Consider the following 25,490-nt stretch of genomic DNA (forward strand, 5'->3'; position numbering starts at 1 on the left):
TTAAAATTAAAAATACTTTTTAAAAGTATTAGGAAACAGACTCTTAAGACCTTATTTGGATTAAAAGTTAATTAAGTGTTTTTTACAGAATTTTATTTTATCATTAATGATATCATATTTTAAAAATTATAATTTTATCTTCTACTTTGATTTTTAATGAAACAAAAAACAAAATAGCAATCTAGGCAGGCCTAAACATTTTCCCTCATGAGTGGGCAGGTGAAAAATCTTATAATTTTTTTAATCCAATTAACTTTATCCACCCCCGCTGCAAGGAAATATTACCAATAAATGGAAACGTTGCTGTAATGAGTGTAGCGACCGACAACAACGGAATGGAGGAAGCTCCAATCCTATTTCCTAATATTATAAAAAAATTGCAGAAAACTTAATGCCAGCGCTCGTGGCCTAATGGATAAGGCGTCTGACTTCTAATCAGGCGACTGTGGGTTCGAGTCCCACCGGGCGTGTGGCGCCGGTTATTGATTTTACTTTATCCTTTACTTTGTTCCTCAAATTGCTTTCTTCAAGAAGAGGCTATCAGAAATCTGAACTGGCTATGAGTTAATGGTTATGTTTAATGCTTCACCAAAACAACCCAGAAGAGGAGAATGAACTAAGAGGAGCGTAGACAAGATTGGATGGATACATACTCTAGTACCAAAATCATAAACAAAATTTTGGAGTAAGAGAAAACTACAAAACCACCCACCATGCTATGTATTTCACCCGCTCCTATATACAATTCATCCAGCAAAAGAGGATATTTCACCCCTCTTGTTGGAAGAGTGCTGTTGTTGCTGTTGTTGATGATGAATCTCAAGCAACTCCACCTCTTTCTGCCTAAGTAGAAGTGCCATTCTCTCGTTTTCCAGCCTCTTTCGCTGGTTCACCAGCTTCTCCCTTTCCATTTCCCTCTCCTTCTTGCTGCTGAATTTCACCCACTTCAACCGCTGCTTTTCCAGCTCAAACGCTTTACATTGGTAGCTCACCCTCTGCTCCTCCAATTGCATCATCCGGCTCCTCATCCATTGCTTCTTCTCCAATGTGCTCTTTGTTCCATCTTGCAGCACGCTCATCACCTCACTGCTCAATTGCCTCATCAATGGTGATGGCGATGGTGATGGGAACAGCCCCTTTCTCGCCCTTTTTCTTGAATATCCTCCCTCATTGTCATCGTCATCTTCATGCCCATGCTCATTTTGACTCCTTACACCCCCTTCTACAACCTCCTCTTCATCATCATCATCGTCTCCATCTTCATAGTCCTCGTCGTCATCTTCATCTTCTTCCCCGCTCCCCATTTTCACCATCTTCGATGCCTCCGTCTCTGCTCTACTCGCATTAGGCCCTATTGTGGCAATTTCGGTTGAGGAATGCAAACACCGCTGCTGATGCTGATGCTGATGCTGTTGCTGTTGCTGCTGGTGCTGAGGGGGCTCCACCGCTGTATCCGGTGGTGAGGGATGGGCACCAGAAGTCCCACCACCACCGCAGCTATTGTGGTAAGCACACATTTCCCTGAAAAATAGGTGCTTCGAATTGAGTAATTTTCGAACTTCGTCCTTCATTTTGGGCGATAGCTGGTCCATCGTGTCGAGTAAACTCTGATTCTCCACAACCCGGCACGCCGTCCCCTTACCCAGTATATCATTAACCCTCTTATACCTCTTGTTCAGATCATTGAACTTGTCTTCACACTGCTGCGGAGACACGTAAAACCCCTTCTCCATCATAGCTCTTGACACCGATTTCCATTTCCCTTTCTTCTGCAACAATCCACCGGTCTTCTTCTTGGCGGAGGGGTCACTACACTCGGACCCACCTTCATCGCCAATATAAAAAACTGCCATTATCAACAACCTCACCATATTATCAGTCCATTTCATTCTATGCCAAGGAGACACCTTTCTTTTCCCGTCGGCAGTGCTGTCATCACCCGTGAGTCCAGGCTCATCCTCATCGCTCAGTGTTAGCTGTTGTTTGGCTTTAGTGACATATGGGTATCCATGTTTCACAGGCTGCTGAGATTGTGAGTGGTGATCAGGATCGGGGTGGGCAAAAGCAACCATTTGGGGGTGCTGTTGGAGGTGGGTGTGGTGGTGTGTGTGGTGAGGATTTTGAGGGTTTTGCTGTTGTTGCGGTTGCTGTAGAGGCATTTCTAGGCCTAGCATACCAGTACCCATACTAGAAAACATTCCACCAGGCAAACTACTGGACTCCATCAAATAAAAATCTCTATATATTGCTTTAAACCCCCTGTTGCAATGATCAAAGACCGGAAACTTGAAGACCCTCTTGAGGAAAGTGTCATCATCTACTCCTGTTCTTCACGCTCTACGGGATCAAAGCAAACAAATGAGAGAGAAACGTCAATATAACAGCAGATTATCAAAAACATACCCGATAAACGAACCTTTTGTTTTCGTTTCCCGGAACAAATCTTACATACCCAGAATCCAAAATTGCCAAAAAGCATCCAATGCTGAAACATTCAAATCGAATTGTCACATCACCAGGCCCTGAAGCATCTCCTTCAAAACCCACAGACAATTAGTGCGTTCACCAGCTTTTGCAGAATGAGAGAGATGTCAGAGATGCGCATACGATGGGTGCACCACATTGAGTGATATGGGATGGACAGACACGGACGGCGTATATACAGAGAGCTGAGCAGCTGGTTTTGTTTTCTGCTGACAGAAAACTGCCCATGGTTTTGGCTGAACCAGATTGGGATGGTGAACCCACAGGATTCTCAAAACTGTCCATTTGTTTTGGTTTGTAATTTTGACCACCACCACCGGCCCCACCACCTCCCCCCTCTCTGTTCTAGGGTGCACTGTAAATCACTAATCATAATCAATCTAAGCCGTCCAATCAGGGGTATATTTTAGTGAGAGTTGGGAACAAAGTTGACTCCCTTCGGCTGCTTTTTAACCCACCATCATATCCCTTCGACATTTGTTGGGTTTTGGCCTAACGGGCCCCACAGTGGTTGAGACTTGAGAGTACTGCCCAAAGGTTACAAAGTATGGGCTGCTGCCCCAAAAGAAGAAAAGGCCTAAAGGCTTCCTAAAAAGCAAATCCCACTTTCCACTCACTCACTCATTGCCATAGGAATCACCCTATCCAAGCGCCGTGCCTTGACAGGTGTAGGGTTGAGCCTCCCTACACTCGAGCTCCATACTCCATGCTTTTAATGGTGTCAAGGGGATCTGGGGACGGTTGAAACTCCCTCCGTACGGTCGCACTTTTACTATTTCGAATTTACGAGCCATTCTGTCATCGATCTAGCCATCTAATATACTCATGGTTAGTTTGGTTTCTATTTTTGAATCACGTTAGGGCGGAATCCCAATATTTGCCTCTCTTTAAAAGGACATCACCCGCACTGTTAAAAGTTACCTATTATTGCCCACCAACCTACAAAATGAAAAATCATGCCAATCCTTTCTAGATTTCACCATAGTTTTTAATTTTAATATGTAAAAATAGTTAATGTGTAGTGTCATCGAAATTATAATAAAAAATAAAATAAATATATTATTTTTGATAATATTAGACGTGGATACAACCTTTTATGATAATATCAATGTAATTTTCAAATTCGAAAAATGGCTCAAATTATTAAATTTGAGTGAAAAAAGCAACTTCATATTCGATAATTCTCAAATTAAACAAACATAATTAAAATATATGTACGAGTTTTTAAGCTTGCATGTATACATATAGAAAAAAACAAAAGAAAAAGAAGGAAGAAGAACGCAACAAACATGAATCAAAACAAACCCATGAAACTAAAATAATTACATTCATACCCTTTATTTTGACAATTTCTAACTCTTGCTACCCTACCATCCATTTCCAAACAACTTCGTACCAATTTACAAGCCAAAAATTCTAAATCTAGCACCCTGCCAATCATTTGCCCTCCGGTATGCATATCAAAGGAAGAAACCGCGCAAGATAAAATTTAAATATGTATGGTAACCAATTAGGTCAACTCAATTTTAAGTTAATACCTAAAACCGAATAGATCGAAATGACCGCATCCGTGTTAATAAGAATATGTTTGATTAATCAAATATAATATAAAATATGATAATAAAAAAATAATATTATATCATATTTTATATTTAATTGGTGATGATATCAAATAAATTATTTATTTATTTTATTTTATATTCAATTAAACATGTAATAAAATAAGTGGTGAGAACATTGAATAATATAACATAAAAAAAATTATCTATAAATTTTAAATATTTTAATCATGAATATTGTTAAATATAAGAGAAAATTCATTTTAAAATAAAAAAATATTGAAATATGATGTAATTTTTATTTTAAATATTATAAATAATATATATTTCATATTATTTTTAATTCATTTCACAACTTAAATATAAATATGTTATAATATATGTAGGGACCCCTCCCTCCAAGACACGTGGCACGCATCTTACAATGACACATGGCACGCATTGTCATTCAGGTCACCCTCATCCGGACCTTTCTATAAAGCACACATGACGCACTTTTTATATCCGGACTGCCTCAAGGAAGAGCAAACGACGCTTACAAAGCATAAACATCCGGATGGCTTCCATAAATGCGTCCGCTCCACAATACATCCGGATAACCAACATGGGCTATCCGGATATGATTGTCCGGATCATTGACTAAAGTAAAAGCGAGTCTTACACGCTATCACAACAACCAGCCATGACCCACGTCCCATCACCTGCAGAGTGAAAGGACGGGTTGAGGTGACAACAAGTTACTTCCCACGATCATTCTACATGATCACTTCCCACGATCTCTGACAACCGCATCACCTACCACGGTTTCTGACAGCCGCCCGTAGGGTGGTGATGACCCTACTGCCATCTAATTGTAGGGAATTAAACCGAATTCTCAACCCGTGAGAAACAAAAATTAGAGAAAAAACACACGCCAAAGAAAAACAATCTCATGCACAAGACAGTATTTACGTGGTTCGGCAATTTGCCTACGTCCACGGAGTTGCAGGGATATCACTATTATCAGGGAAGAATATAGAGTACAACATAACGGTTACAATATTCTCTATATATATATATAGTACGACAACCCTACCATACTAAAAAACCCTAATTACAAAAGGTGGTTCCACAATGGGCTAAACGGGCCCAACAGGCCTCAATAAATCTCCCATTAAAAAAGCCATGCAATATTATTCGGGTCGGGTCGTCAAACCGGATCAAACAAAACTAGGCTCCACAAAGCCCAACAAATCTCCCACTTGGAGACTAGTCCAATCACCAACATCAAACCGCTATCCTCCAAGAAACAATCCCTCATCCTTACAACTCATCCTCCTGTCCTCAAGCTAGAAGACCAATTGAAGCTGCGCACAACTTCAACTTCTCAATAGTGACACCCTTAGTCAACATGTCTGTAGGGTTCTTAGATCCACAAATCTTCTCAAGTATTACCAGTTTATCCTCAACAAGATAACGGATAAAGTGGTATTTTGTTTGTATATGTTTCGACTTTGAATGAAAAGCCGAATTTTTGGCAAGAAAAATTGCACTCTGACTGTCACTGTGTAGAATGCCCATCTCCTGCTTCTTACCTAATTCATCTAAGAAACCATGTAGCCAAATCATCTCCTTTCCAGCTTCAGTTGCTGCAACATACTCAGCTTCTGTAGTAGACAAAGTAACAATCTTCTGTAGATTTGAAGTCCATGATATAGCTGTACCACCTAGAGTAAAAACAAACCCAGTAGTACTCTTTCTACTATCAATATCACCAGCAAAATCAGCATCTACATAACCCTGCAGTTTCAAACTTGCACCTGTGAAGCAAAGACATGTATCTAATGAACCCTTCAGATATCTTAAAATCCACTTGACTGCCTCCCAATGCTGCTTTCCAGGCCTACTCATGAATCTGCTCACAACTACCACTGCATGTGCAATGTCTGGCCTTGTACACACCATAGCATACATCAAGCTGCCAATAGCTGAGGCATAGGGCACCTTGCTCATATGGTCCCTTTCTTCTTCTGTCTTCGGTGACTGTTCTTTGCTTAGTTTGAAATGACTACTCAAGGGTGTGCTCACTGGTTTAGCTTCATTCATGTTAAACCTGCTGAGAACTTTCTTCACATACTCTGACTGTGAAAGCTTCAATGTACCATTAGCCTTGTTTCTAATGATTCTCATACCAAGGATTTGCTTTGCAGCTCCCAAATCCTTCATTGCAAACTGTTTGGATAATTGCTTCTTCAGATTATTAATCTTCTCAATGTCAGACCCTGCAATAAGCATATCATCCACATACAATAGTAATATGATGTAAGAATTGTCAAAGGACTTAAAATAGCAACAGTGATCAGCTTCACATCTCTTGAACCCAATTCTATGCATAAAATTGTCAAACTTTTTGTACTACTGTCTAGGAGCTTGTTTAAGGCCATACAAGCTCTTTCTCAGTTTGTAGACTAGATTCTCTTGTCCCTGAACAATGAACCCTTTTGGTTGAATCATGTAAAGGTCTTCCTCCAAGTCACCATGAAGGAATGCTGTCTTCACATCTAATTGCTTAAGATGTAAGTTTTCTGCAGCCACCATTCCAAGTACAAGTCTAATTGTTGACATCTTCACAACTGGAGAAAATATCTCTGTGTAGTCAATGCCCTCCTTCTGCTGAAACCCTTTAACAACTAATCTGGCCTTGTAACGTTTGCTACCATCATGCTTATTCTTTATTCTGTATACCCACTTGTTGTGCAAAGCCTTCTTTCCTATTGGCAATTCAGTCAGTTCCCATGTCTGATTCCCCAATAGGGAATCCATCTCATCCTTCATGGCTAACTCCCACTTGTTTGAATTCTCATCTTGCAAGGCTTCATCATAACACTCTGGCTCACCACCATTAGTCAACAGGAGATAATTTAAAACAGGTGAATAACGTTGCGGAGGTCTAATGTTCCTGGAAGATCTGCGAACTTCAGCTACAGGTGTACTCAAATCTACATGTGAATTTACATTCTCCTTATCTTTTTCACCCTCTTTTTGGACAGTACTTTCAGTCAATTCATCTAAGTTGACAAACTCAGATTTCTTTTGATCTATCTCTGTAACATCTGACGTTACAGTTGACCTATCCTTGTACATAACCTGTTCATTAAATATCACATTTCTACTTCTGATGATTTTCCTGTTTTGTTCATCCCAAAACCTATAGCCAAATTTCTCATCACCATAGCCAATGAAAAAACATATTTTTGACTTTGCATCAAGTTTACTACGAGCATCAGAATCAATATGAACATAAGAAACACAACCAAAAACTTTTAAATGTGAAAACTTCACCTTTTTACTGCTCCAAACCTCCTCAGGAAGTCTGAACTCCATGGGAACTGATGGTCCTCGGTTTATCAGGTAAGCTGCAGTGTTAACAGCATCAGCCCAAAAAGTTTTTGGTAGTCCAACATGCAACCTCATACTTCTAGCACGCTCATTGAGAGTTCTATTCATGCGCTCAGCCACACCATTCTGATGTGGTGTCCCAGGAATGGTCTTCTCCATCCTAATTCCCTGTGCAGCACAATACTCACTGAATCCTCCATCTATGTACTCTCCTCCATTATCTGACCTCAAACATTTTACTTTCAAACCTGTTTCTGTCTCAACCATGACCTTCCACTTCTTAAAAGTTACAAATACATCAGATTTATTTTTCAGAAAATAAACTCATACCTTTCTACTTGAGTCATCAATAAAGGTGATGTAGTACCTTGAACCTCCTAGGGATGCAACCGGAGAAGGCCCCCACAAATCAGTGTGTACTAGTTCCAATTTTTCAGCCTTCGGTGTCCTGCCAGTTTTCAAAAAGCTCACATTTTTTTGCTTTCCTAAGATGCAACTTTCACACATGTCAAAATCAATGGACTTCAATTCTGGTAGTTTTCCTTTTGACAGCAACATCTTCATCTCTTTCTCACTCATGTGACCAAGTCTGCGGTGCCATAGGCTTGTATCAGTACTTGCATCAGCAACTGCAATTGTGTCTCTTGTACATGAGGTCATATACAGAGTGCCAGTCTTCTTTCCACGAGCCAATACCCTAACTCCCTTTGTAACCTTCCAAGTACCACCAACAAATAGTATTGCATGTCCTTCATCATCAAGTTGTCCAACAGAAATCAGATTCCTCCTCAGGTCAGGAATATGTTGAACCTTCTCCAGTAACCAAATAGACCTATTGGGCAATGATATCCGGACATCTCCCAGACCCACAACATCCAAGGCTGAACCATCGGCCAAATATACCTTACCAAAATCACCTGCAACATAATTCTGTATGATTTCTCGGTGTGGAGTAGTATGAAACGAAGCTCCTGAATCCAAAACCCAATCATCAAGTGGACTGTCTACTGCAAGAAGTAATGCATCCTGTACCTCTTCTGTTACAGCATTAGCAGAATCATCTTCATTCTTCTTCTTAGGGCTTTTGCATTGCCTTTTAAAGTGACCTGTTTTCCCACAATTCCAGCATTGTACTTGTTGGCCTGATCTAGATTTGCTTCTGTTCCGATTAGAATTTCTGGAATTTGATCTACCTTGATTTGAATTTCTGTTATTACCTCTACCTCTTGTCTCAAGGTTTAGGGCAGAACCAGATCCTGAGGTTTCACCTGCATCTTTTCGGCGAATCTCCTTAGCCAGAATTAAATCTCGTATATCATTGTACTTGAGCTTTTCCTTTCCCATAGAATTGCTTACTGCCATCCTCATTACCTCCCAACTGTTTGGCAAAGAAGCCAAGACGATCAGAGCAGGAATCTCATCATCAAAATCAATTTCTACAGACGACAATTGATTTGTGATTGTATTAAATTCATTCAAATGTTGTGCTACTGATGCATTCTCTGCCATCTTCAAATTGAACAATTTCTTCATCAGATGCACCTTATTGTTTGCGGACGGCTTTTCATACATACCAGACAAAGCCTTCATCAGATCTGCTGTGGTCTTCTCCTTTACAACATTGTGTGCAACAGACCTAGACAGAGTTAACCTAATAACTCCTAGAACCTGTCTGTCAAGAAGCGCCCATTCCTCAGCCTTCATACTCTCAGGTTTTGTCCCCAAAAGAGGCAGATGTAATTTCCTCCCATAGAGATAATCTTCAATCTGCATCCTCCAATACGCAAAGTCTGTGCCATCAAACTTTTCTATTCCAGACGCCTTTCCTGCTTCCTCTGCCATTGCTCCCACTCAAACCTAACCCTAGGCTCTGATACCAGTTGTAGGGAATTAAACCGAATTCCCAACCCGTGAGAAACAAAAATTAGAGAAAAAACACACGCCAAAGAAAAACAATCTCACGCACAAGACAGTATTTACGTGGTTCGACAATTTGCCTACGTCCACGGAGTTGCAGGGATATCACTATTATCAGGGAAGAATACAGAGTACAACATAGCGGCTACAATATTCTCTATATATATATAGTACGACAACCCTACCATACTAAAAAACCCTAATTACAAAAGGTGGTTCCACAATGGGCTAAACGGGCCCAACAGGCCTCAATAAATCTCCCATTAAAAAAGCCATGCAATATTATTCGGGTCGGGTCGTCAAACCGGATCAAACAAAACTAGGCTCCACAAAGCCCAACACTAATGTCATCATAACAACATAAAATATCTCCCCACCATTAATGAGAGGAACAGTACTCCTGGCATTATATATAAACCTTCACACGAAGAGGAAGGTAACCTTCTGAGACCTAGTAAAAAGGCCAACTGATTTATATCTCCTTCTCTAACCATGACTAATAAAATCATCGGAGGGTGCATCCGGACACCCTGTCCGGATGCCTTTTGCAGGTATAACGACTGAATCAAGAACCTTTGTGGGTTGAAATCGCGTGTCCATCCATTCGGCAACTGCGTGGATCGTCAAGGACTCGAGGTATCAACAATATATATCATTAAATATGCTATATTATAATATCATGTTGATAGGATATACATATCATGTTTATAAGATATGCATATCGTATTTTATCATATTCCATTAATCAAATGCATCTTAAAGGTAAAACTGGAGTATATATTATATTTTAATTTTATGAAAACTTATGGCAAAAATTATAAATTTATCGATTTATGGAAGTAGGAGAATAATTTCCTCCTTCTTCTTTAAAATGTGTGGAGATTGATTTTAAATTGAAAAAAAATGGTTATGAATTTATCGCGTGAACTTCATTTTAACTTTAATATTGAATCGATTTGGCTTTAACTCGAGCTATTTGACATATGCCATTGTAAGACACTAATATTTTATACATCATGATATGGATATTAACTTATTAAGCATTGTTTGTTTATTTAATCATGAATAGTGTTAAACATCAAATTATTTGTTTTCTAATATTTTATTTTTATTAAGTATTAAAAAGTATGAAGGACCAATAAATTTACTTTAATCACATTAATCGAGTATTTGAATTATGTTTTTATCACATAACCCTTTAATTTATACACAATTAATTGATCAAAAGTTCGACTAACTTGTCACTAAATCAAAAAAGTCTATTGATATTTGAATATCGAAACTTTTAAGATTTTGATAGCTCTAAAAATGTTTTGAAAATTTTAAAGCATTTTAAAACTCTTCGAAATAGTATTAATCATCTCTTAAAGAAGCTTTGTATTTAAATAATTTTAATTAATTTTAAAAATGTTTAGAGAAGTTGAAAAGACTTTCCAAAGTTTTAAATCTTTTTTCAAGGCCTTTTATTTTATTTGTTAATTCTTTTGAATCTTGGCAAAATTTGAAAAAGGGATGATAATCTGGAGCCACCCAGAAGGCTAGAATTTTTATTTATTTATTTATAGAAATATCAAATATTTGAAAACCATGGGTATGTTTGGTTCCCGAAAAATTTGAGGGAAAATGCGAGGGAAAGAAAATATAAAGAAAAAGTAGAAGAAAAGAAAAAGTGAAGGAAAATAAAAAAATAGATTAAAAGTTAATAAATTATTTTTTTTGTTACTTGAAACTCATTTTATTTATTTTAACTTATCAATATAAAGATTAAATAATTTAAAAATACATAAATTTTTAATTAGTTTTAATTATATTTGATTTTCTTTGATATTTTTCATAGGACAATCAAATATGAGAAAATCATTTTTTTTAGCATTTTTTTTTTCTTTGTACTTTTCGGAACCAAACATAGCATAAGAAAATTGATAAATAATTTAAGCACGTGACAATTGTAAAAGATCAAACTTTTGCCACCCGCCAAGTACACAAATTTTGTTGGAAAGTATTTTAATGTGGATTTATTAGACTTAAATAAAAAGGGGATTTACGCCCTCAAATGATAATCTTATTACGAAGCTTTGCGTCACTTCAGCGTCACTCTACACTAAATGGATGCTTTCCCTTTTTCCTTCACAATGTTTTTATTATTTTTGGAATGGGGAATTTGAGAATTAGGGGCGCTTCGGTCCACGTGTTGTCACGTGAGTGAGCACACCTGGACACGGCATGAATGGCGAAACTTGTTAAACTGGTTCTCATGAGGAGACGGTGGCCACTCGTGGGCCGTTTGCCCGAGCAAAAAGTTTGGGGTTTGGAAATTGGACCCACATTCATAAAGAACAACCCCCGCGGCTCCACCTCAACCCCAGCGCACCATTTTCCCTCATTTTCTATAATCCGAATTCCGAAGCAGAGATATTTTCCACAGAAAATGAAAGAAACTTCGCAATACCCCCCTCCAATCAGCCCTGCTCTTCATTCTTCTTCTTCTCATTAATTGCCAAACACAACTGCAGACTTGTCTGTTTCCTTGGTGGTGGCGGGTGGGAAGATGGCTTGAGTCTTCACATGCTGCAGTGGTCAATTGACGGCCAAACAATATGGGTGCAGCGCTCTCCAACCTGACCGAAGGCGCTAACGGCTCGACCATCGGTCCTGGTCTCGGTGACATACCTGAGAGTTGCGTCGCTTGCGTCTTTCTTTATCTCACTCCTCCTGAAATTTGCAATCTCGCTCGCCTGAACCGGGCCTTTCGTGGCGCTGCATCCTCCGATTCCGTGTGGGAGTCCAAGTTGCCTTCTAATTACCAGGATCTTCTTGACCTATTGCCTCCTGAACGCTACCATAATTTGTCTAAGAAGGACATCTTTGCCCTCCTTTCTCGTCCCGTGCCGTTTGATAATGGCAACAAGGTATCTAATCTCAGTATTTTACTTCTGTTTGCCATTTCTGAGAAATATTGGAAATTAGGGTTTTGGTATAGCTTGTTCTTGAGTTTGTGTTTGTTTGAGTTAGAATTATTTTGTGGGATTTTGGGTATGATTGATAATTAGGGTTTTGGGTCAGCATATCTCAGGGGCTGGGAACGCTAGGTCTTTTCTTGGAGCAAGATCGAAATTAGGGTTTTGGAATGTGTAGGAAGGGTCGGTATATGAGTACTTTTCCCCCCCTTAGTGGGTGTGTGGTTTGAGGCGGTGGGTATGGAGCGGGGGATCATTTTGTTTGTGCGGTTTAGGCTAAGATTGAAAAAAGGTTTTGGATTGGCGGTGGTAGGTTGGTCTTTTCTTGGTTAACTTGTTTGTTGATTTGAGGCAAAATTGGGAGCTAGGGTTTTCCAGAAATTATGCTTAAGACCTTGGACTGATGGGGTTTATGGTTTTGGGATTTGGCCTTCTTTAATTTGTATTTGTTTTCTCGTGGGGGATTTTTCAGGAAGTATGGCTGGACAGGGATACAGGTAGGATTTGCATGGCTATCTCGGCAAAGGGGATGGTGATAACTGGGATAGAAGATAGAAGATACTGGAACTGGATACCTACAGAAGAATCTAGGTCAGCTTCATGCAATCTTAATATGATGTTACACGCTTTATTTGAATTAGTCTGACTTGATGGGATATACTGGAAAGTTTTAATACGTTAATCTATTTGTTCCTTAAATGATTTTACCACATTTTTCCTTGTTCGGGTAGTGTAATACTTGTCAACAGGTGGTTTATGTGGCAGTTAGGATGTAGTGTTGATAACTTAAGAAGCTAAAATTGGTATTAATGGTTTGTTATTGAAGCAGAGGAGAAATTATATTGGTTAATAAATGTGTTTTACTCACTTTTTGGAAGTTTATTTTGTTTGTCTCCTTTAGTCGATGAAACGGTGGAAGATGGAGACCAGAAACTTTAGAGGATTGGAGTTATTGATGGTATTCAAAATTGAAATCCACTTGCTCTCCTTTGGAGTTATAAGGTTTTTGAATGCAAATCTAGCTTTAAAGTATGAGGGAGAGAGTTAGTGTTTTAAAAGGCTATCGAGGCTCACCGAAAGGGAAGGCTTTGCAAATTTGCCTTGTGGCTATAACCTCAATTAGGGTAATTGAGGCTTAAGTCTCACTTGTCGACACTTAAAGCTTCCAGGCTATAGTCTCAAATATCCAAAGGATTTTCGGCCTTTGTGAGCTTTTGATATATGTTTTATAAGACTTAAGCGTCAAATTTCGATTAGTGTTAATGGATTCTATTATCATCTATGCTTTGTGGGTTTTTGATATAAATTTCATGAGTTTTGTATTGTGTCCCAACTTGGTTAAACCTTTTATGAAATAAGGGTTTAGTTGACTTCCAATTAACTGTTTGAATGAAAGGGAAAGAGAGATTGAGTCATGAGAAGAAGGAATTGGGGGAATCATTATATTAATAATGATGAATAAGAAAAAATACCATTGCAGATGGTGGATGAAGGGGTAAAATGGGTGGACATTAACATTGATAGGGAGGATAATATAGCAATTGGATATCATTATATTCCTTGGAGTGTCCTAGTAGTGATAGTGACTTGCCATTGAAAATTATTTGATAAAAGAGCGCTAAAATTTAGAATAGAGAAAAAGGAACTTTATAAGAGACTATTAACAATGTCAAATAATTCATTTTATCATTATGAGGTTCATGCCTTTTTTTATTATTCAATTTTCTTGTGACTTTATGAGTATTTTTCTGATTTTTGATATATTTTTTTAATTATTTATTTGTTTAAATTGAGGCTTGCACCTTGCCTCATTTGGACAAAACGCTTTAAGTCTGCCTTTAGCCTTTTAAAACATCTCTACTAGTTAATATGTCAGAACCTATTTTATAGAGAATATGGTTGTAAAGGAAAAACCAGATGTAATAAAAGAATCAGTCGTGGTAGCAACTCTCCTTGTTATACTTACTGAGATTAATCTTCCAAGTTATGCAATTCTTAGTGTAAACATTTAGATAAATAATCGACATGAATGTTTCTTATAAATTATAATATTGGAGTATATGTTATCTACTGTGTGTCCTCTAGCTTCTGAGGACCTGCCATGTTGAGGTACCCTTGTAGAGTTCAAGTCTCATGTTTGTGTTTGTTATTCTGCATAGTGCTTGCTGCATGTCACCCTAATGGTCAACCACTTACTCCAATATGATATAAGAAAGCATTAATCATATCCTATTCATTGATGGGCTATCCTTAGGAAAGAGCTATTTTAGTCCATTTGAGGTGTGTTGCTTAGAATGGTGATCCTGTCTGAGGCTTATATATATAATCCCTCCAATGGAGAAGATCATTTGTGGGAATGATTTTATTTTATTTTCTTGGTACTTGGAGTTGGGGGCTGGTAAATGTTGCAAGAGTCATGGGAGTGGTGTTATCAGGAATTCAAATTTTGATTTGGAAATGATTGTGTTGGGGAGTAGGATTTACAAATGAGACACCATCAATCAGATTTGAGAGTAATATGTGTATATGTGTTTAATACATGTATATATGTTTGGTTCTTTATTTATTTATTTTTGAAAATTCATGGAATGTGGTGAATAAAGGGATATTTAAGGGTTTTGGTCTGGACTCTTCAAGGAGTTACTTAGGTTGGTGGTGTGATTTCATGTGAATGGTCTCACTTTCCTTAAAAGTGCAGGGGTCTTAATGAAGATACCTTTTTTTCCCTCACGCTCCATGAAACACAGTGCTGGATTCTTCTTGATTTATTGTTATCTATGTACTCTGCTTGGTTCGATGTTATGTATGTACTGTGCACTACATCTAATGATAATTCAGTGGAGAGGGTGCTCCATTCTTATGATTTGATGAATCTAGAGCTGTATATTGTGTCCCTTTAACTCCTCTTTTGCTCTTCCTTCTATAATGAGTCATCTTATTGCAACTAATTGCTTAAATTGGTCATTAAACCTCAAAATAATATTCTGATTTCCTTTTCTTTCAAGCTCCTCGCTATTATGAAATGAAAATTAGTTAAATACTAATACTAATGCTAAGCTCAATTATGGTATAGACAAGTGGACCAGCGGACTCATCTTCACATGGCAATCTTGTACATGTTTGTGCCTCGATTAACCAGATTATCTAGGTGAAACAAATAAGCATTCTCCTATTCATAGACCAGTTAAGAACTCTTTTTTGTTATGTTAGATTTGTTAGTCATCTTTGGATGGCTGAAATACAATTTGTGTTTTCTTGTACATGCTTAGTTTCATTGTTTCTTGAGATGATTAAGTATTAAATAGTTGTTGATCCAGCTATTGTTTGAACATTTAATTAATGAAGGTTAGGACTGCTAATTGAACCAATATACCTTTTACCTTTTACTCATTGGTATCTTTGAAGAATCAAGATTTTTGTTTCTCTTTGTTTGCAGGTTCCATGTTGTGGCCTATTTGCAGCAAATCTGGTGGTTTGAAGTAGATGGGGTAGTCAAGTTCCATTTTCCAGCTGATGTCTATACTCTATCTTTCAGGCTTCAGCTAGGAAGATTTTCCAAAAGGCTGGGGCGACGTGTGCCCAATTTCGAACACACTCATGGTTGGGATATAAAGCCAGTACGATTCCAGTTGTCTACTTCAGATGGTCAGCAAGCATCATTTGAGTGCTGTTTAGATGAGACTGAACGTGAAGATGCAAATGGAAACCACAAGCGTGGGTGCTGGATAGATTATAAGGTAGGAGAATTCATTGTCACTGACTCAGAACCTGCCACTGAAGTAAGGTTTTCCATGAAACAGATTGATTGTACACATTCCAAAGGTGGGATTTGTGTAGATTCTGTATTTATTATCCCCAGTGATTTGAGAGGGCGAAAAAGAAGAGGAGTTTTGAAGAAGCCATGAACTCAATGGGCATGTTGTTCATGTATTGTCAGTGATCCCAGGAGATCCTATTGGGGTTTATCATAAAAGCTTTTACTTCTGAAGGCTTTTCATGTTTTTAGAGGATATCTTGGTAATTGGTTTTGGGGAGTAGGTACGTGTCCTATATGGGTCTGTAATTTTCCCTTATATGTATTTTTTTTTTTAAGTTCGTTTTCATTTTACACCTATGCAGAAAAGATTTAAGAGAGTATGTTTTGGTTTCATAATGGTGCTTTTTCAGGTGCTTTCTCCTAGGCATTTTGTAAATTGGCTGAGGTGCAAATAAGGTAGAAGTCATCCTTATTTGTGGTTTCAGTTGTATCATTTTTGTGAACTCCGGGTTGCCAAGGATGCCGGAGGTTCTTTGTTCTAGGTGAAGTGAAATGAGGTGATGGACCATAGGGTGTTTTAGCTACTTCTTAACCCAGGTGCTGTGTTTGAGATTTGTTATTGGCTATGAGGGGTTTGTGCTCACTCTCTTTTGGTTGCCTCCCATCTTTTGCCCTGTTGAATAATTCAGTCATGAGCAAACCTGCTGTGTGCTTGTAGAACTCTGTGCGGAAACAATAATTAAAGAAGCCTGTGTCATTGGATTCATTACATTAGGAACTATTGTAGGTTTATTGCTGGAGCAAGATTTGCCAACAGTGCCCCTTCATTGAGCTTGTCTCTCTATAACTGCTACACACATCGCTAGTCTACCCATGGACTGACTTTGTTTTCGTCTGTGGACCATTTGCATTCAAAGGGATGTGTGGGATATGGGGATTTCGAGAGATACAAATTAGTAAGAAGAAGAATATAATGTAAGATCTGTCTTTTGTGGTGGTGTCAATCTAAGCTATATATATATACATATATATATATATATATATATATATTTTGAGGGTTATTCATTTGGTTCTCATCACGTGGATTTTTATCCTCGCAAGGTGAATATGGTTAATAGGTGTTTGTGCAGATTCACGTGTTGGCACTACCTCAATTGAACACATGTTCACGTGGTACTTGTTTGTGTTCCTGCTTATGAGGTGCTCTGTCTTGATAGTGGATGAACACAGCCTTTTACTCATGTGGTATTTGGGCCAGCGAATGCGGACGGATCATCCCTCTAATCACGCATGGACGGTTCCACAGGGAATGGAGTTTTTATTTATTTGTTATTTATATTTTGCCTTGAGAGGCACTAGCACTGGGGTTTATGTGGTTCAAATTTGTTATTTCCTTCTTCTCATTGTGCTGTTTTTCTAATTTCTTCAAGATGGTTTTGCTGGCTCTCCGCATGTGCCCCTGCTCTATAAATGTGTGGTTAGTAACCGAATCCAAACTGTGCTCTGGATGCTCATGCTCAAGCTGTAATTAACTAATAGGAGGTTTCGCTAGAGGGCATCCTCTCAAACCTCAACCCCCTGCTTTGAGAATTATATCTTACAATGTGACCCCAGTTGACTTTTAGTGATTGGAAGTGGCTAATTATTTGTAATTCTGTATCTTAAACCGTTACAGGTTTCTCAGCACTGGATCCCTCATCTCCCTCCACTGCACTTTATTTCTGGGAGATAAAACACCTTGTGAATATGACTCAATTCACTGCTACCATCAATCATCGCAAATTTTCTACCTCAGTGTACAACTCTCTTTACGAGCAAAGCTGGGTTTACATGTACGGATCTCTGGCTGCTTTACAGGTAAGTGGGATCTCAGTTCACTTGACATTGTCTCGCTTTTCTAGCGCCCAATATGACTCTCTAGGCACACCTTCCCTAGCTTCTATCCGTGACCACGTATCACGCAACCGTAATGCATCAGGGTCGCACTCACCTGTCAATATATTATTATATTGAGAAGGATAAGTCAATGTTCTAATACGTACGTACATTTGAAAAAATGGACTCTGATAAATGGTACAAAATTGTTAATTAGTATTTGTTGGGAGATTCAACAAATAGGAAAATTATAAATAAAACTGATGGTTATTTAAATGAGTTGTCTTATTACAGAATTTTAAAATCATTGTTTTCACCTTGTATTTCCTCTCACTTTTCTACTTTATTTTCTTTTCGGGCAACTTTATAGAACTAAAGCGCACTTACGGAAAAGTATTTATGAGTGCGCGGGTGGATGTGTGTGGGCGCGCAACCTTATTTAACGGTTGGTGCCTGGTGGGTTGGTGAATGAATATGTGAGTCCTGTGTGCTGGTGGTGCTAATGGCTAGTTCTGAACAAACTTTTCGCTTGAGTTTTGGTTTTAGCTACTTACTATATCGTGCCATATTCCACTCTTTAGCCCATCAACAACCCTTTACTATTCAACTTTATGGTCCCAACCAGCCCTGTTTCCTTCTTCAAAAATAACTAATAAGTGCATGGCTTTCAAAATATGTAGAACAGGCGCCGTACGGCAGGAATAGAATGGTCCAAAACGTAGCTTGTGGGAAGTAATAAATGGTCCAAACATAATGAATTTCCGTGAACTATAAGTCTATAAGGCGATTCCCATCTTTTCCCATAGTCGGCACCACCCAAGATGTAACGGGGACTGGCTCATACCATTTATTCACGCTACATTTATTTCTTCTCAGTATTTCCTCCAAACTTAAAATTTCCAATCAGGACCCCACTTCATGATTCATGATTAAACTGAAAAAAGAGTATGCAATTCATTGAACAAAAATATTCAGGATTATGCCTAAAAAATGTGTATGCAAGTCACTTAAATTAAGTGAGATAGATAGTGTGAGTGGTATGTAGTTTTGAGGTACTGCTAAAGAAATTTCAACTGAAAGGAGGCAGAGTTTAACTGATAAATGTGGGTATGATATAGTGTATGCAGAGGTTGAAATTCGTTGAAGCTTTAATTCTCCTATCTTTTACAGCTTTCTCACCTCTGTTTGAGCAGTTGGTTAAAAAGTGACCCTTCCTAATTGCTACATCGTGTGGTACAGTACGGTCAGTACAGCCAACCGACACCCATATCAAACATTAGAACTCCTAATCTCCCTGTTTATCAAACAGCTAATCTCCCTGTTTATAAACAGCAATGGGTTCGTGAGGGAGTTTTAAGAATCTCGCAATAAATGATTAAAGTCCGGGCGTTTAGGTTGGAATTGGATTGGTTCTTCAGTCGATGCTTTGTTTCTGATGCCAGCCACCCAAACCCACATCAAATCCAAATAAAAAAAGTCCTCTGTCGTGGCCAAACCTTACGTACACTTTAAATTTGAAATCTGTGTTAGCAGAGTGCAACCAATAACGTGGCCAATTACTGACCAGCTACTACTCAGGGTTCATTGCTACACATTCCTTTCTCTTTCTATCATATTTCCATCCATCCTACGAATTTTGTAGGCATTAGGTTACTTGGATAATGATGGTAGAAGCAACATTATTTCTTTGTAAAAAAAAAAAAAAAAAAGTTTTGAGAAGACAAAAGGTGGATAAGTTAGAAGTTGATTTCATTCACCTTGTAAAATGCGTTAAAAATAATTTGAGAAGTTCATGTCAAAGCCTTTTCAGTCATTTACTAAATTTTTATCCCGTACTTTTTCCCTCAGGTAAAAGTTTTAGCCCTAGAGATTGAAAATTCAAAGGCAACTAAGAGGAAGTCTGAAAGCGTAAATAATTTAAGCACAAAATTCAGAAATTAAACTAGTTTCTATTTCCAAGAATCAACTAGGAAGTGTAGTTAGCGTCAATGCAGAAATGAGCTGTTAATTAAATGCAAGAAAAGAGCAAAATTGATTAGGGGAGAGAGGTGAGGCAAGACTGAAATACGGAAGCGCGCAGCTAAGAGCTCTGTCTCATCTTTTTCAGTCTCATTAGCGCCATCATCACTCCATGGGGAGTCGACGGTCCTCTCTCCTTTCTCTCCCTTTCTCTCGGGGGCCTCCCATATGGCCTGTTACCGTTTTCCATTCCCCCTTCCCTTTCTTTTTCCCTTTTTATTTTTTTCTGTAATTAATTAATTAATTAATTATTTTTTGGGAATGATAACCCCTTATATATATCATGGACACACTCTCTTAGACCTGACCAGCGTCATTGAATGCAATTCAACTATCCATCTAGGGAGGGGAGAGAGGGAGAGAGGGAGAGAGAGAGGTGTTCAGCTTTCTTCTCTGCCAGTGCAAAGTTATTGAGGAGGGGGGAAACAGTAGGATGAGGGGCTTCTTCTTCTTTAATTTGTCCATTACTGGGTGCAGCAGAAGGAGGTGGCAGGTTGTGTGTACATTGTATGTCACCTTAAGAAGGCCCACATGGCTTCCTATGTTGGGTTTTGGCCTCCTCTATAGAGAGAGGGGAGAGGCAGGAGCAGCAGAAGACAGAGAGCAGTGGTACTATAGGAGCTGGAGAATAGCCAGGACGACGCGTGAGAAAGGGAAGGCATATTGTCAGTTGTAGAGGAGCAGGTTTTTGGGACCAGATGGCGACCTTTGATTCCTTTCCTTTTCCCTTTCTTTCTCTCTCTCTCACACATACGGACACACACACAAGCACATTGTTACGCGCTCACGCACACACACTTTGTCTCACAGGTCACTACACTCTGTTGCTTATTTCACTTTGTGGCACCCCAGAAGAGTATAGAACCTTACAACTCTGATGCCACGCCTCGTTAGCCCAGTTTCACCCCTCTGTCCCTCTCTGTGGTCCATCACCAGCTCTCAACACAGACCAAGCCCATATATTGGGGTAGATAGGGAGGAGACAGACAAAAGAAAAGAAGCAGATATGGATTGGAATGGCAACTTAAGACCCTTTGTTTCACGCCCAGAGAGTTCCTTCACCTTCCTCTACAACTATAACTACGACCCATATCCAGGTAAAGCTCCTTATACTCACCGTTCTTTGATTTTGACGTCTTTCATGCCCTACTTTTAAAGAAGAATAATTTCTGATTAAAATCCTTGTGAACTTTTCCTACGCCTTTATTTTAATCAGGCTCTGTTGCTACATCCTTCGCCTATAAATGACTTCTTGTTCCCAACAATTTTATCTTATAAATAATTCAACAGAGCAGCTGCTTTCTTGAAAGAGTCAAGTTGTACTTTGAGGTGGAGAAGGTGCTATCTATTCAGCTAAATCTACAGTGTTTAACTATTAAGCACCACTGTGGAATCCTTGCATAATCACTGTAGTTTATCATAATCAGCTAGGCATACTTTCTAGAAACAGCTTGTGAACACACACCATTTGCTTAGTTTCAGGGATGGAGGTTAAGCACCCAGTATCAGCGGAGACAGCCCATGCAATGGTTCGGCCTATGGACAAGAGTAGTTATGGAAACCAGGAAAAGAAGAAGCGACTAACAAATGAACAGCTAGAGTCGCTGGAGAGGAGTTTCCAGGAGGAGATAAAGCTCGAACCAGATAGAAAAATGAAGCTAGCACGAGAGCTTGGGCTCCAGCCGCGACAAATCGCAGTTTGGTTCCAGAACAGGCGCGCTAGGTGGAAGACGAAGGAGCTGGAACGCTTATATGATGTCCTTAAACAAGAGTACGATCTCATGTCCAAGGAGAAGCAAAAGCTCCAAGAAGAGGTTAGAAATAGCGCAAAACACATGCATCGATCCCATGCATGCATAATATAACCCTAGAAATTATATTATTATATGAACTGAATATCTAACCCCCACCAAAAATTAATTGGAGTAGAGATTTACAAGCATTTAATCATTTTCTTTCAAATCCAAATTGGGCATGGTTGAGCAGGTTTCAAAATTGAAAGGTATCCTTAGGGAGCAGGCGACTAGGAAGCAAGTATCCATGGGCTACACAGAGGTTTCCGGGGAAGAGACTGTGGAGAGCACATCCATCACGATTCGTAGCTCCAACAAGCCACGAGGATTAAGTCATCAAATTGCTGACTGCAACTATGTGTACACCGCGGAGGAATATAACCCAGTGTCGCCCCCTTATTGGGGTGTTCTGCCGCCTTATCCTTCAACCTAGGGCTGCTAGCCTAATTGTTCATAATTTTATCATAACTTAAAGTTTAGGTTTGTTACATGAGAGCACCTTATTTTGTAACCGAATTTGTCAGTTGGGGTTTAATTTGGCTGGCTTTTGCTTTCGGAATGATGGCAACTATATGTCCATACACACATCTAGAGAGAGAAGAAAAGCTACTCTAATTTCCAGGAGTTTCTTTAACTCAGCTAATTAACATGTTCTAATAGATTCTCACCATCAAAAATACTTTTCATCTCCTTGTGTTTTCTAGAGATGGACACAGGGAAGGAGGGTACATAAACTAGCTTAAAAACCACATCTTGGATTGATCTTGTTTACCCCTGATCCTGGTCCCAATCAAAAGGTAAACTGAAATCTGAATGGAGGGTCGGCCACGTGTTTGAAAGAAAAATGCCTTGGAGTCTTAGAGATGTAGACTAAAAGCAGAACCCGCGACAAAGCAAGAAAGAGTGATGAAAGCCTGTGGTACTGTAGATCTGTACACGCAACATGATTTAAGTTGAAGGTTCTAAAGACCAGGGGAAGTAAAAAGGAGGTCAGACAACTATGTCGACATAACACAATAATTCACGACTCGTAATTTTATTTTTATTTTTTCTCTCCTTCGGCTGGTTTTAATTTTACTTTTTTTTTCAGATGGAGAAAGAAGAATTCAGAATGTTAGAATGTTAGAATAATCATCTCTGTTATCTTTTATAATAAATCCAAAAAGGTGATATAAGATTCAAAGTAGAAGATGAGGCAAGGGCTAAGATACACTCATACAAGAAAGCAATATATGGTGATGACACCAAGGTAAATTTAGTCTCTAAAATAATAGCTCGCTCTGTCTTCACTTTTCTAAAAATTCCCAATTGAAGCCTAATAGGAGGAACATGAAAAGAAATGTTAAACCTTATAGAAATAATAAAATAAATCCAAGCCAAATGAGTTAAAACCAATTACTTTCTCATATATATGACTTCAATTGATTTATCTAATGTCATACTAATTGATTTAAGAGTTTCCTTTAATTTTTAAGTTGAAGCAATTTTAATTGTTTGTCATGTGTTAAATAGATTACCACACAAAGAGCTAAAAACTACCTTCATTAAATTGACCAAGTAAAATGCTTGAAATAAAACTGATGGCTTATTTTATTAAAAGTATCTTGTCGTGATTGAAAGCTCTAGTAATATCAATTGAAATACTTATTAGGTAATTCTTTGTTTATTTGAGCTATAGTTTTATTATAGGTGGTTATACTGTTGGATGAATATCTAAAAACTAAACAATAATAGCTAACTTAACCATGAAAAATGAATTTATCGTTTGCCCTTCTACAAGTGAAGAAGCAAATTGGTTGAGAGCTTTACTATATGAAATCTAATGTGGGAGAAACTAGTACCACTTTTGTTAATTAATTGTGATAGGACTAATGTTATTGACAGATTAAATAAACATTATTATAATGACATATCTAAACCTATAAAATGATAACATAGCATCGTGAGATCTTATATGAGTGATAACATTGTCAAAGTGAATTGTGTTGAATTTTACAATACTTTTGAGATTATTAACAAATGTCTTCATAAGAGAAAGAGTCGGTAATACATTAAAACTACATTTATCATATTCCATTTAAATAGGAAATGCATATTTGATGATATAATTTCTAATAGGATGTGATATTCTTGGATATATCTAATGAGATATATTATGTTATATTATATTTATATTTAATTTGTGAAATGAATAAAAAATAATCTAAAATATATATTATTTTTAATGTTTAAAACAAAAATTATGTTTTATTCTAATATTTTTTATTTAGAAAAATAAAAATTTTCTTATATTTAATGATATTCATGATTAAAATATTTAAACTTTACAAATATTTTTTTTATATTATATTATTTAATGTATAAAAGTAGTTTATATGTCATATATTAATATTATTTTATAAATATTTTTTTAGTCTTTTTTCTTTTGCAATCATAAATTTAATTTATAATAAAAAAATTATTTTGTAAAATGAGTATATAAAAATAATAAAAAATAAATTTATGACACATGAGATATGCATATCCCATATCTTAATATGAAATTAATATATCTCATCTACAATGGATAAAAAAAAATGTGGACAATATATTCTACAATTTGTTTTATTTTATGTTTGATTGAACATATAATAAGATTGATAATGAGATAACTTATTCATCCCATCACTAACCAAATATAGGACATGATATAATATCCTATTTCTTATTCTATCTCATACTATATCCGTTCAATCAAACATGACCTAAAGGAAAGGAATAGGGTGAGAGCTCACGTAATCACAAATCATTTACATGGATACCTATATTTAGGGTACACACATTTTGATAAAAAGAAGAATGCTATTTTGTGGAGCTTGAAACTCTACTATTTGTATAAATTGGTATGAGCTATATAATGAATTAGTTGTGTTGTTATGTCAAATATATTGCACCAGTTTCACAGGTTGTCAAATAACAAATGCTTAAATCTTCCTGAAGAGAACGAGATTTGCATACCCCGACTTGATTGTTCTCATTTTTGTTTCTGAATTACCATGATTTCATCTAACATTTGAAATCCTAGCTCCAACGTGAGTGAATTAAGAAGATTCTGATTTTACTTTTTATGTCACTTTTGTGTTCATGAAAATACAGTCATACGGTTTGATTGTGATTGGTTTTATTCGACTCTTTATATGAAGTATCATGATTTTCATAGACAATTAGTGAACTCAGAAAAATTGCCCTTGATAGATGAAACAGGACCGGTATTATGAGTACTGGATATCGTCCGAGTGAAGGAAACGACTCAGTCAAAAAGGGCCTTTCATGTGTCTTGGTCTCAGAGCCCCTTCTTTATCAGAAGCTTTTCGAAAACAGCAAGCCCAAAATAAAGTCTATAGAAACAACTGCGCATGGGTCTTCACGGGTGGTAGAAAATGTCAAAATGGTACCTGTATCATACAGATTTCTTTGTTGCGACCACCCCTTGTCTCTTACCAGATTTGTAACATGCATCAAGTGCACACCTTCAATGACACCAAAGCACTCCCACGAGTTCTCTTAGCCGTTTCAGCCAAGTAAATTAAAATCAATCTACCCACCAATATCATCGTATTTGTTCAATACGACATCATCCCTTTCAGCAAGATATCCAAGTGACTGATTTGACTTATTCCATGAAACCATGATTTCTATTTCTCAATGACAACTCATGATCATATCACTGAATCCCATGAATCCATTTCACAAAACTTCATTGATATCTCAT

The 25,490-nt window shown here is 37.7% G+C and overlaps 3 protein-coding genes and 1 non-coding gene across 8 annotated transcripts; 3 read left to right on the forward strand and 1 right to left on the reverse strand.

The window, feature by feature from the left end:
- Positions 1-397: 397 nt before the first annotated feature.
- TRNAR-UCU (transfer RNA arginine (anticodon UCU)) lies at positions 398-470 on the forward strand. The gene has a single exon. It is a non-coding gene; the product is annotated as a tRNA-Arg (tRNA).
- A 158-nt stretch (positions 471-628) lies between these two features.
- On the reverse strand, positions 629-2,730 carry LOC100259589 (stress response protein NST1). Of its 3 annotated transcripts, none has more exons than XM_019221389.2 (3): positions 2,567-2,730; positions 2,453-2,485; positions 629-2,337 (listed from the first exon to the last, which is right to left on the reverse strand). In XM_019221389.2, exon 3 carries the CDS (start codon positions 2,223-2,225, stop codon positions 747-749), a length of 1,479 nt encoding a protein of 492 aa, XP_019076934.1. In that variant the 5' UTR covers positions 2,226-2,337; positions 2,453-2,485; positions 2,567-2,730; the 3' UTR covers positions 629-746. The 3 variants fall into 3 exon arrangements, with proteins under 3 accessions (XP_019076934.1, XP_019076933.1, XP_019076932.1); XM_019221388.2 differs by having other exon boundaries at positions 2,417-2,485; XM_019221387.2 differs by having other exon boundaries at positions 629-2,485.
- An 8,869-nt stretch (positions 2,731-11,599) lies between these two features.
- LOC100256186 (F-box protein PP2-A15-like) lies at positions 11,600-16,445 on the forward strand. 2 transcript variants are annotated; one of them, XM_010655722.3, is made up of 4 exons: positions 11,602-12,247; positions 12,768-12,886; positions 15,369-15,443; positions 15,732-16,445. In XM_010655722.3, exons 1-4 carry the CDS (start codon positions 11,936-11,938, stop codon positions 16,198-16,200), a joined length of 975 nt encoding a protein of 324 aa, XP_010654024.1. In that variant the 5' UTR covers positions 11,602-11,935; the 3' UTR covers positions 16,201-16,445. The 2 variants fall into 2 exon arrangements, with proteins under 2 accessions (XP_002283923.1, XP_010654024.1); XM_002283887.5 differs by lacking the exon at positions 15,369-15,443 and having other exon boundaries at positions 11,600-12,247.
- Positions 16,446-19,651: 3,206 nt separating this feature from the next.
- Positions 19,652-22,373, forward strand: LOC100251028 (putative homeobox-leucine zipper protein ATHB-51). Of its 2 annotated transcripts, none has more exons than XM_010655721.3 (3): positions 19,652-21,043; positions 21,423-21,760; positions 21,933-22,373. In XM_010655721.3, exons 1-3 carry the CDS (start codon positions 20,824-20,826, stop codon positions 22,170-22,172), a joined length of 798 nt encoding a protein of 265 aa, XP_010654023.1. In that variant the 5' UTR covers positions 19,652-20,823; the 3' UTR covers positions 22,173-22,373. The 2 variants fall into 2 exon arrangements, with proteins under 2 accessions (XP_010654023.1, XP_002283931.2); XM_002283895.4 differs by having other exon boundaries at positions 19,661-21,043; positions 21,429-21,760.
- Positions 22,374-25,490: the final 3,117 nt, after the last annotated feature.

This window comes from Vitis vinifera, chromosome 8 (assembly GCF_030704535.1).
Source record: "Vitis vinifera cultivar Pinot Noir 40024 chromosome 8, ASM3070453v1".
Taxonomy (NCBI): domain Eukaryota; kingdom Viridiplantae; phylum Streptophyta; class Magnoliopsida; order Vitales; family Vitaceae; genus Vitis; species Vitis vinifera.

Coding starts and splice junctions, on each gene's coding strand:
- LOC100256186 (XM_010655722.3), top strand. CDS start 11,936: ATGGGTGCAGCGCTCTCCAACCTGACCGAAGGCGCTAACGGCTCGACC. Junction 12,887..15,368: donor ATACCTACAGAAGAATCTAG/GTCAGCTTCATG, acceptor ATTATGGTATAG/ACAAGTGGACCAGCGGACTC. Junction 15,444..15,731: donor CGATTAACCAGATTATCTAG/GTGAAACAAATA, acceptor CTTTGTTTGCAG/GTTCCATGTTGTGGCCTATT.
- LOC100259589 (XM_019221389.2), bottom strand. CDS start 2,225: ATGGAGTCCAGTAGTTTGCCTGGTGGAATGTTTTCTAGTATGGGTACT.
- LOC100251028 (XM_010655721.3), top strand. CDS start 20,824: ATGCCACGCCTCGTTAGCCCAGTTTCACCCCTCTGTCCCTCTCTGTGG. Junction 21,044..21,422: donor TAACTACGACCCATATCCAG/GTAAAGCTCCTT, acceptor CCATTTGCTTAG/TTTCAGGGATGGAGGTTAAG. Junction 21,761..21,932: donor AGCAAAAGCTCCAAGAAGAG/GTTAGAAATAGC, acceptor ATGGTTGAGCAG/GTTTCAAAATTGAAAGGTAT.